This window comes from Camelus bactrianus, chromosome 4, assembly GCF_048773025.1.
Source record: "Camelus bactrianus isolate YW-2024 breed Bactrian camel chromosome 4, ASM4877302v1, whole genome shotgun sequence".
Lineage (NCBI taxonomy): Eukaryota > Metazoa > Chordata > Mammalia > Artiodactyla > Camelidae > Camelus > Camelus bactrianus.
The window spans coordinates 19,298,103-19,310,330 of record NC_133542.1 but is presented as its reverse complement, the minus strand read 5'-3'; the positions used below and the strand labels follow the sequence as shown (position 1 = coordinate 19,310,330).

Below are 12,228 nucleotides of genomic sequence, written 5' to 3'. Positions count from 1 at the left end.
TTTTTTTAACAATTGATTGCTGGTTGTTCTATTGATAGTTGTTCAGATGTTAAGAAAGTTAGCTGCTGCATTTGAGCCTACCACTTGTTTGGCTTATCATTTCCTCCACTATTTCAATAGAACTCTGATGAAATTGTCCTGAGATCCTTATATGTTCAAATTTCCAAAGCCAAAGGATGATTTATCCTTATCTTACATTCCCTTTATGTAGCATCCATTTAGCTCCTTTAGTAAAGTCTACCCTTTTAGCTTATCTGATTTTCCTTCAAGTCAGTACAGTTGGGATGGTGGGTCACACAACTTTATTGGGTCATTGGACGTAGGAGCCAGATTAGAAAGGGTTGAGAAATGATTGGAAATTGGAGCAATAGAGGTTTCTTTTTGAAAGCTTGACTTTAAAGGAAAGAGGTGATAGTTACGGCCTTGCTATTCATTCAAGGTGTAATCCATGGGCCAGTCTTGTTCTTAGGGCTTGGGGGTGTGTTAGACAGTCAGAATCTCGGGCACTGCCGTAGACCTACTGAATCTGTATCTTAACAAAACCCCCAGAAGCAATGGTTTAGGGTACCTGGAATGTGAGGGGGTATAGAGTCAAGGCCTGTTGCTTTGGTGAATAACATTGTACAAATACTTTTACATATTTGTGGAGGTGTGTTTTCAGGTAGATCCTAGATGGGTTAAAAGATAAATAAGGCATTATTTTGTTAAATGTTACCAAACTTCCTTCCACTGTGGTTGTGCCATTTTATATTCCCATCAACAACGTATGTGACTGTTTCTTTCCCCAAAGTCCCATCAACAAAGTATGCGATGATATTTTTGAATTTTTGTCAGTCTCACAGTTGAGAAATGGTATGTCAGAGTAATCTAAATGAGGTTAAATATTTCTTCATGTGTTTAAGGACCATTAACCTTTTTTCTTTTGTGAACTGTTGATGTCTTTTTTAGAAGTAGTTTTTTGTCCTTTTCCTTGATTTTTTTTTTAAGGAGATTTTTATGTATTAAGAGGATAAACTTTTTGTTAAATGAGTCATCAAATGTTTTCTTCAAGTTTATAATTTTTTTTAAATATTGAAATGTAGTTGACCTAACAATATTATGCTAATTTAAGGTATCCAACATAGTAATTCAATATTTTATAGACTATATTCCATTAAAGTTATAAAATATTGGTTATATTCCCTGTGTTGTACATTACAGCCTTGTCATTTATTAATACCTAGTAGTTTGTGCATCTTAATCCCTTTTATTTATTTTGGTACTCCCCTTACCTCTCCCCTTGTAATTTGTCTTTTCACTTGGCTTACGGTGTTTTTAAGTCATGCAAGGTTTATTTTATGAAGTTTATTTTCTTACTTTTTTATTGCTTCTAGATTTTGCATCATAATTATAAACACTTCCCACTGCTAGGTTTTCTTTTCATACTAGTACTGTTTCATTCTTTATATTTACATCTGTGATCCACTGGGAGCCCTTTCTGGTGTATAGAGTGAAGTATAGGAAAAAATTTTGTTTTTTTTCCCAAATGGGAGTTTGCTTATTCAAGCTCTGCTTATTAAGTTAAAAAGTCCATCTTTTCCTTAGTGTAATGAAATGCCATCTTTATCATGTAGTAGATTTCTTTTGTGTTCATTGTTCTTTCTGTTTCCTCATTTGCCATTTTAATATTTAGTTGGGCTTTAACAGCTTAATTGAACTATGATTCACATATTATACAGTTCACCTGTAATAGTGATTTAATAGTAAAATGTACTATTAAATGGTCTTTAGTATATTCACAGAGTTACGTAGCCACAATCAATTTTAGAACATTTTCATCCCCCTAAAAGAAACCTCGTGCTCTTAGCAGTTGCTCTCCAATACTCCTTCTCACTCTCTAGCCCTAGGCAACTCCTAATTTACTCTGGGTCTCTATAGGCATGCCTGTTCTGGACATTTCATGTAAATGGATACAATATGTGATCTTTTTTGTCTGGCTTCTTTCACTTAAAATTTTTACAAGGTTCATCCACGTTGTCCCTTGTATCAATACTTGATTTCCTTTTGGTGATCTATGATATTCTGTTACATGGCTGTACTACATTCTGTGTATCCATGTATTAGTTGATGGATATTTGATTGTTTCCACTTTTTAAAAATTTCTCTTGGGTATATACCTAGGAGTAGAATTGCTGGATCATGTGAAAACTCTATGTTTAACCCTTTGAGGAACTGTCAAACTATTTTCTGAAGTGGTTGATTTCGACCAGTAATGTATGAAGTTTACAGTTTTCCTGCAGTCTCACCAAGTTGTTATTATCTGTCTTTTTTATTCCAGCCATCCCGATGAATGTGAAGTGATATCTCATTGTGGTTTTGATTTGCAGTTCCCTAATGGCTAATAGTATATTGAACATATTTTTATATACTTTTGGCCATTTGTATATCTTCTTTGGACAAAGATCTGTATAGATTCTTTGCCCATTAAAAAAAGATGTTTTATTTTTAAATAATTTTACTTATATAGAAGAATTATAAAGATAGTACCGAGAATTTCCATATATCCTTTGCCAGTCCTGTGTCCATTTTTAAATTGTGTTTTTTTTTAATATATTGATTTGTAAGTGTTCTTTACATTTTCTGCAAAGAATTTCCTAATTAGATGTATGATTTACAAGTATTTTCTCTCATTCTGTGGGTTATCCTTTTACTTTCTTGATGGTATCAGTTGTAGCATGGAAGGTTTTAATTTTAATGAAGTCCAGTTTATCTATCATTCTTTTGTCATTTGTGTTTTTGATGTCATGTACAAGAAGGCTTAGTCTAACTCAAGGCCACAAAGATTTATTGCTATGTTTTTTCCTAAGAATTTTAGCACTTACATTTAAGTGTTTGATCCATTTTGGGTTTTCTGGTGTGTAGTGTAAGGAAGGGATCCAACTTTATTCTTTAGCACTTGGATATCCAGTTGTTCCAGCACCATTTGTTGAAAAGACTGTTCTTTTCCCATTGATTTATTTTGCCAGTCTTGTCTAAATCAATTGACTGTAAGTGTACGGGTTTGATTGCAGACTGTCTGTGCTATTCCATTGATCTGTATGTCTGTCCTTACACTAGTACCACACTGTACTGATGTGCAGATATGTAGTACATTTTGAAGTGGGAAAGCGTGAATCCTCCAAGTCTGTTCTTTTTTTCCAGATTGCTTTGGCCTATAACTGGGTCCCTTGCACTTACATATAAACTTTGAGATCATACTGCCTTTTTTTTACACAAGCAGACAGCTAGAATTTAGATAGTAATTGTGTTGGCTCTGTAGATCTATTTGGGGAATATTGACATCTCACTGATATTAAGTCTTCTTATCCATGACCATGAGATGACTTTTTCTTTATTAGCTCATCTCTAATTTCTTTAAACAGTGTTTTGTAGTTTCAGTCAAAGGATTTTTAAAGGTAAAATTTTGACCGGAATTAGGAAGGAAAATTATGTGGAAACATCTGAATACTTGATAAAACTTGTGAGAATTGACCTAAGGATGTTTGTTGTATGCTCCTTTTTTGTTTCATATGTTTCTTGTTATAAGCAATAAAAAATCAGGTTGTTTGATCTTATTTATACTTCTTAAAGCTATATTCTATTGTTGAAAATAGTAGTTAAGAGATTTATAATTCCTGAGGTATAGTAATTTTAGTTTTGGTTTGCAGTTAAGATTGGAAAACAGTAGGGAAGACCAAAATAAATTTTTTTTTTTGTTCTCAAAGAGAAAACCAGCATTAACCTGAAATGTGTTCACCTATTTATTTACTTATTTCTCCCCTCCCTGCCATGCAGAGTTCTGTATGATGGGAAAGAAAGGCTTATTCCAGGATGTGAAGTGATACAAGCCACACCCTACGGTCGCTGTGCCAATGTCAACAACAGTTCAACTACTTCACAAAGAATCTTTATCACTTACCGAAGGGCTCCTCTAATTCGACCCCAGAATTCCTTGGCTGTAACTGATATCTGTGTTATTGTAACCAGTAAAGGAGAAACCCCTCCTCATACTTTCTGCAAAGTTGACAAAAACTTGAATTGTGGAATGGTAAGAATAAGTTTAATTTCTAAAATTTCATATGAAAACCAAAAAAAAATTTTTTTTGGACTCTTGTTTTTCATTGTGCTTATTTTTTACTCTCAGTTTATATTTTCATGATTGTTTTTATTATTTTTAGCTTTCTAATTTTTATGGTTCATAATGACTTACAAAATCCTTAGCTCTCTGATGTTTTAGAATAATTTCATCCAGAAGATACATACTTAAAGTCAGATTTTTTTTTTTTTTTTGCTACCTGCTGAATTGCCTATGTTACATTAATATAGAGGTTTTATTAGCTTTGGGATTTCAGTGGTGTCGTCAAGGACAACTGCAAGTTGACTGGGTCGAGACTTCCCCTATATTTATTTTAAATATTGTAGTTTTACATGCTAATGAAGAAGAAAATGCAACATATACATTTGATTTATAGTTTTATGACTCTAGAGTTTACTGTAGGGTTACATTTACTTTGAAAAATGTCTTAAATTAAGCTAATATTAGCTTAAATGAGGTATAGGCAGAGATGACCCATGCACCCACGGCTATTAGTCAACACTGGTTTGCCTCTGGAGAGAATGACTTCATAGAACCCTAGTGACCCCAGTCTTTCCTAGCTGGGGCTCTAGCACCCACTCTGTTTTGTGTTATCTCTTTCAAGTAGAAGCAGCCTCTCGGTGATTACAGAATTTTAAACTTTTTGAAACAGCCTTCGCATCAGTTTAATTTTTATAGCAATATTTTTTTACTCTTTTTAGTGTTTCAATTTCATGTTTTGCTCTGTTGTATACTACATAGTCTGTTTGATAAACATGTTTTAAATAGACTTCCCTGAATAATCAAAATCTTTAGAAGACATTCAGCAATATCAATTTATTTTCACCTTTTTGTCTTTTTTAAACCTAATTTATATTTTACAGTGGGGTTCCAGTGTGTTTCTGTGTTATAAGAAGTCTGTGCCTGCTTCTAATGCAATAGCATATAAAGCTGGTAAGTACATTTAAAAAAATGGTTTCTGCTACTGTAGGACTTGTTGTACATTAACATTTGGTTACAAGAGACAGTATATGCTTCCTTATGCAGTATTGGAATTGATCTATTCATAAATTGAATTACCTATAACTTTAGCATGTAAAGGCATAAGTTTTCTTAAATATATTACATACTTACAAGATATTTTAATGTTACCCTTCACCAACAAAAATACTGTATTAATTAAACAGAAACTTCTATCCCAAGCAAGCATTTGTGAAATAAACATTCAAGATTTTAGTCTACACTAATAGACTTAACAATTGAGTGAGAAACCGCTTACTCTCTGCACTTTTATATTTTGACAATCAGAAGGGTGTCAAACTGCATCTTTACTTCTTATATTTCCTTCTCTTATCTCTGTGTGTCTGATTTGAAACCACATGTTACTTGCCATGAAAGGTGGACTTGCTTCCTTTCTCACTTGTTGCAAAGAATCAGCTAAATGGAGGAGAGAAGGGCCTGAGAAACTTTTCTGCCATGAAGTGTTTGAGAAATGTATCGCCACATTCTAACTGCACAGTAAAGTGTCAAGGGCTGTAAAGATTTAAGTGTGACCTCTTCATCCCACTGGTATGGTGGGATAAAAACTGAAAATACAGGTATGCTCCAGTTGTAAATAGAAGAGATACTGGAATACTTTGTGAAAAGCAGTGTCAGTTACTTTTTGATTGTGCACAATTTTTGGAATAAAGTTTTACTTCAGGGAAGTCAGGCAAATCCATTTTTGAGAAATCTTAGTTGTCCTCATAAAGATATTCATACTAATGAATCAAACCATTTAATTTATAATATAAAAATAAAGGCAACAACTAACAAGTTTCAGTATCACTTTAAAATGTTCTGATAATATTGCTGTAATGTGTTGATTATGTGTGATTTCTTTAAAATTTTTTTTTTCTTTTTGGTGGGGAGAAATTGTTACCTAAAGAAAAACTTACAGAAACAAGTTTTGTGAAAGTATTCAGGTATTTGATATGAGACACGTATTTTAGAATACAGAATTTTGGAGACTGAATTTGGACTCAAAATTCTGCTACTAATTTTCAAGTGTATAACTTAGAGGTAGTCTGTGCATTGGAGATGTCAGAGGCTAATGAACTGTTGCCATGTGGGTACTTTAGCCCACGGGGGCTTTGTTATGCTTCTCAGAGTGCCCCTGCTCCTGCTTCCTGGATCTCACGTACTCTCTGCTCAGTCACAAGGGTTTCTGGCTTACTGACTTTTCATATTGCATGTCTTCTCACTGCTTCTCTCTCTAGACAAGTTTAGGGGCTGTGATAATTTCTGTTGCCTTGGTATTATTTCATAATACTGGTCCCTTCCCTGAATTTTTTTTTCTTTTATAGAAGACTAACTGAAAAATTGGTAAATTTTCCTGTATGTTTCTTTACCACTCTCCGTAAGATGTTGGCAGTATGCACGGAAAATACATTAAGGTTGATGATCCTGTTGAATAGTTTTAACTAGTGTATTTAATACATATTAATGTTACAATGAACTGTAAGTCCATGAGTAAAAATAAATGGTAAATTTGTTCATTTATTTTAATTTCTGATATGCAGGAGAAATAGTGATTTTGAAACTTCATACCTAAATATTTCCATAAAATTTGCCATTAAATTATTCTTTTAATATTTATCACATATAATTTGTGCAATAGTAACTATTAAAAGAAATTTATCATTGTCTCCTTTCTCCAAAAGGTTTAATTTTTAGATATCCAGAAGAGGACTATGAGTCATTTCCACTGTCGGAATCTGTACCTCTCTTCTGCCTTCCGATGGGAGCTACAATTGAATGTTGGGATCCTCAGAGCAAATACCCACTGCCAGTTTTCTCAACTTTTGTCCTGACAGCCTCTTCTGCTGAAAAGGTTTTTTTTTTCCTATTTTGCTCATGTTTTTTGTTTTGCCTTATTTTTTTTCTTTCTTTTAGAGTGAAAGCAGTTTGATTCAGGGAGATACACATGCTATGGACAGTGTGGGCCATCTCAGAAGGCAAGAGAGGCCTATTTTGTCCATGTTTTTAATCCCATAAAAAGATTAATAAGAGATAAAGTCTTATTTGAATGTTAGGATTATTTGCACATAATACATTTCAGTTTAAATTTGTACTGTAAAGCCCAAAGTGAGAAGTCAGCATGAAAATTGCTATCAGGTTGCTGATACCTCTGGAATGCCTATAGAAGCAAATATAAAGTCTCTCTGGAGAGGAACCCCCAAAACCCAAGCCTCAAGATGAGGTTCTAGTAAAAGTTAGAAGACATAGGGACCATAGGAATAGTCAACAGGACATAATCAGAGCTGGGTTAGACGCTTAAGGCATTGAAATGATAGCATGACAGTATCATAGATACTATAAAAGAATATATAATTGAAATGATTTAAGACCTAATAGAGGGGCTCAGAACATTAGGGAAAGGGCGGAATGTTTTGAAAAAATGAATAGACAGATTGAATAAAGAATCAAATGTCTAGAAATGAAAAGCATGGTCCTTAAAATTTAGTGAATGGTTTAAACAGCAAATAAGACATATTTGAAGGGAGAATTAATGAGATGGAAGATTGGTTACTTCAAATGTGGCACAGAAAAACGTAAAATAGAAAAGGAGTTTAAAAATGTAGAAGATAGAATCAAAAGGACCAATAGATATTTAGTGCATTTCAGAAGGAGAGACTAGAAAAGGGAGAGTCAACATTTTAAAAGCTAGTGGTTGGCTGAGAGTTTTCCAGGGTTGATAAAAATTGAGTTTTCAGGTTAAAGATACACTGAAACTTCAGCAGAAAAAAATAAAAATATAAGACCACCTTTAAATAAGTATTATAGTAAAAGTAGAACACCAAAGACAAAAAAGAACCAGAAAGAGAAGACATACTTACTTTCAAAAGGATGACTATTAATTGATGGCTAATTTCTGAACTATGACAGTGAGGGTAAGAAGATAAGTAACATTAAAATTGACAGAATTAGCAAAGATAGTTTAAACAATATACAGAAAGCACTAGCCATAAAAGAAAAGATGAATAGTAGGACCTCATTGGAATTAAGAACATGTGTTCATTCAAAGATACCAATAAGAAGTTGAAAAAGCAGACTCCAGACGGGAGAAAGTAATGTGACACTGTACGTGTTCCATAGGGGTTTATATTTCAGAATATTTAAAGAACTGCTGCATTATCAGCAAGGAAAAGAAACAACCCTGTGGCTCAGCAGTTACACTCCTGAGCATATTCCAAGAGAGAGGCGTTTACATATCCTTCGAAAGACATGTGTATTTGTATACTTTATTTGTAATAGCCAGAAATTCAAAACATGTGTAAAGTAGTAATAATGACATAGAATGATAATTTAGAGTGAAAAAGAGATGGTGAAAAAAACATTAGGAAATAAACAGTAAATAAAACTCAGATCTAGTAGAAATTTAAAAATTAAAGAGTTTCTTAGGAAGTTTGATAGAATAATCAGTTTTATTGAAAAGTATAACTAACCAAGGCTAACTCTTGCGGAACAAATGAAAATACATCTGTGTCCTTATTCTACAGTCTACAAGTTTATAGCCACTGTATTAAAGATTATAATGAAGGTTAAGTGTCTAGTACAGTGTCTGGAACATAGTAAAATACTCAACAAATGAATTCCAATGTTATATTAACTGGATGGCTTACAACTAAGCTACCTTTTTAGCTTCATGATCATTTATAGTTTCTCTCATTGAAAGCAATAAATATAAATGAGTATTTTATGATTTTCAAACATTTAAGAGTTACCAAATGTACTTTGACCAGTAGAGAACAACAAAGCCTTTTTGAGATGCTTTTGTCATATTGCTTGTGTTAAAAATCTCTGAGATCACTTTGAAATAATTGTCTCTGGGAGTGTTGTCTTTATAAAGACAAGGGTTGATATGATATATATGATATATGCAGATTTATATACACACATATATAGTGACTAAATAGTTATAAGATTTATAAAAGTATCACTTATCTATCTCCAGAACTTTTTCATCACTCTAAACAGAAGCTTCCTTCACCCTTACCCTAAGTCCTTGGTAACCTCTTCTATCTTTCTCTACCAATATATCTATTCTAGGTAGCTCAGATAAATGGAATCATATAATATTTGTCCTTTTGTGTCTGGCTTATTTCAATTAGCATAATGTTGTCATGGTTCATCCATGTTGCAGTATTTATCAGAATTTTATTCCTTGTTAATGATGAATAACATTCCTTCTCATATATATACAGTCAGCCCCCTGAATCCTTGGATGCAGAACCTGTGGATAAGGAGGGCCGACTGTACTACATTATATTATAAGGGACTTGAGCATTCGTGGATTTTGGTATCCACTAGGGGTTCTGGAATTAATCCCTCTCAAATACTGAGGGACGACTGTATTACATTTTGCTTATCCATTCATCTGTTGGTGGACATTTGGGTTGTTTGAATCTTTCCATTATTGTGAATAATGCTGCTATAAACATTGACGTACAGGTATTTGTTTAAGTCCCTGTTTTCCGTTCTTTTTGGTATATCTGTAGGAGTGGAATTGCTGGATCATATGGTAATTGTTTGTTTAACTTTTGGAGGAACTGCCAAACTGTTTTCCACAGTAGCTGTACCATTTTATATTCCCATCAGCAATGTTTGAGATTTTTTTTCCCATTTATCTATCATATGTACTCTAAGCAAATATTTCTTTTGGAACAAGAGAAAAAGAGAAATTAATTCTTAAAAATAAACTCATATTTTTTTAACAGTACTTTTACTCTCTGTAGGTATATGGAGCTGCCATCCAATTTTATGAACCTTACTCTCGAGAACTTCTCACAGAGAAACAGCTTGTGCAACTGGGCCTGCTGACACCTGTGGAGAGAAAAGTGGTCTCCAAATCCATCAATTCAAACAAATGCATTTGTTTACTCTCACACTGGCCTTTTTTTGAAGCTTTTAGAAAATTTCTCATGTTTATCTACAAACTTTCTGTGTCTGGACCACATCCTCTTCCCATTGAAAAGTATGTATAATGACTCTTGAGGGATGTCTGGTGGAAAAATTGGATGTGTTTATACACATTTCATTGTTTCCCTGACTGGAAGCGTCAGAGTCGAATGGGAAGGAGCATAAAAGTCATCCTACTTTTTACTTGCTCCCTTTCTTCACCTTAGTCATTGACTCTGAATTTAAAATTGAGGACTGGTAGTGAGGATGACCATGTAATCATCTTCTGGGAGTTCAGCTGAGAAGAGAACTTATATATAATATTGTATTTTGTGTGTTCTTCCTATTCATTCTTGAATAACTAAGAGAAAAGTGACTGTTGATACACACACCCACCCCACCCCACCCCAAACATCCAAATGTTCCAAGTTAAAACATTTCTAAACTGATGTAGGAATTAATAAGGGTGAGTCTATTTATATTAAAAGTGAAGTTTTGGTTTTGGCATTGATAAAATTCTGGATGTTTTCCCTTTGATTTGTGATTTCCTTCATTACATTTTATAAGCAAGAAACTTATATTGGATCCACTGTCTTTTTAAAACCACATCTTTTCTGACTTCTAGTGGCACATTGATTTGATTATTATAGTAAATAACTCATGTACCCTGCTAAAAAACCAAGTTAGGAGCTTTGTGGAAACATGTTTTAGTATGAATAAACATACAGACTTTTCTTAAAATTTCCAAAATTTCACATTATAGCAGAAAGAATATCAGTAAAGTGTACTAGTTTAGTGGAATAGAGAGGGGCAGTTATCTGTAGGTTTTAAAATAATGCTGCTGAAAAATCAACTTTAAAAAATAGTAAAGTGTTATGCATAAACTTACACAATTTGGCTTAGCAGTATGGTTTCAGCTTTCATGTTGTATTACTGGAATGCCAGTCTAATGGTTCATAATTCTAGATTTAACTTTCAGTGGTCAGATTAAAAGTTGTTAGAAGTAAATTTAATGTTGATGATAAGTTAGCAGCCTTTGAAAAAGTAAGGTTCTGTGAATAGTTTGTGAAAATAGAATGAGTGTATGTGATTTTTTTTCAGTTGAAGTAACTAATACTTTGCATATTAGTGGATTCTAAGAGCTCAAAACTTAAGAAGTATTATTAATAGGTGGAGAAATAGGACAAGTGGTTTGCTCAAAGTTATAGTAAAAGAACTATATTATTTTAATATTAACTAGTAAGGTTAAATTCTGTATTAGTTTTGATTCATTATATCACTGTTAGTTACTCCCCATACTGGTACTGATAACCAGGGCAATAAATATTATCTTCTTTCATGGAAACTATTCATGTTACTCTTTATTTTCTTGATGATAATAGGGTATATAAATATGGACTTTTAATCAGGAAGTACAGTGCATCTCAGAAGTTGAGTGGAGTGAGTACATGTATTTACACCAAGTAAATTTGTTTATTTAGCTTAAGTTTTAGGTGAGTTTGTCAGATCTGGGATGATATATAATATGTAAGATTTGTTAAAAAATCTGTGAAGCTATTTATTTCTATTCTAGAAAAGTAATTATATTAAAATTTTTTCTAGGCACATTTCACATTTTATGCAAAACATCCCTTTTCCTTCACCACAAAGACCAAGAATCCTGGTACAGGTAATCAAAAAAGAGTATATTTGAGGGGAGCGCTGCATAAATTCATTCCGATCACTGCAGGGTGGATTCTGTGGCCCTTTGGGTTTAAGGTGGAAAAATAGGCACTTATAAAGTCCTTGCATTTCCTGTATTTTATGTCTTCAATGAACATCCTTTCTACTTTTTTTTAAAATTTCGGATGTTCAGAATTGCAGTAATTATAATACTTGGTTCATGACATCATTGGTCCATGCGTGACCTTTATGTACCTGATTTTAATAATGTAAAACCCAGACTTAGGTTATGGCATGTTTTTAATATTGGAGTATTTAATAAATATTAGATATGAAATGGATTATGGTTGGAGGGTGAGAGTGAAGTAGTCTATAATAGTGCTCTTCAAACTATCTGTTTTAAAGGACCAGTTTCTTTTTATTTCTAGTCAGTGGCAGACCTATATAAATATACAGCTTGTCACATATGTAGCTTACCATGTGAGATCCATATAGACATGAACAGGTCTATAACCTGTCCAATGACGTGAGTT

The 12,228-nt window shown here is 33.2% G+C and overlaps 1 protein-coding gene across 3 annotated transcripts in view; it reads left to right on the top strand.

Moving 5' to 3' along the window:
• Positions 1 to 12,228, top strand: part of DENND4C (DENN domain containing 4C) — a 95,576-nt gene that overhangs the window by 27,848 nt on the left and 55,500 nt on the right. For all 3 annotated transcript variants that reach the window (XM_074361521.1, XM_074361520.1, XM_074361522.1), the window contains exons 3-7: positions 3,814 to 4,066; positions 4,978 to 5,047; positions 6,796 to 6,965; positions 9,871 to 10,109; positions 11,636 to 11,702. In XM_074361521.1, coding sequence (XP_074217622.1) covers positions 3,814 to 4,066; positions 4,978 to 5,047; positions 6,796 to 6,965; positions 9,871 to 10,109; positions 11,636 to 11,702 — 799 coding nt within the window. The remainder of the gene's footprint in view (positions 1 to 3,813; positions 4,067 to 4,977; positions 5,048 to 6,795; positions 6,966 to 9,870; positions 10,110 to 11,635; positions 11,703 to 12,228) is intronic.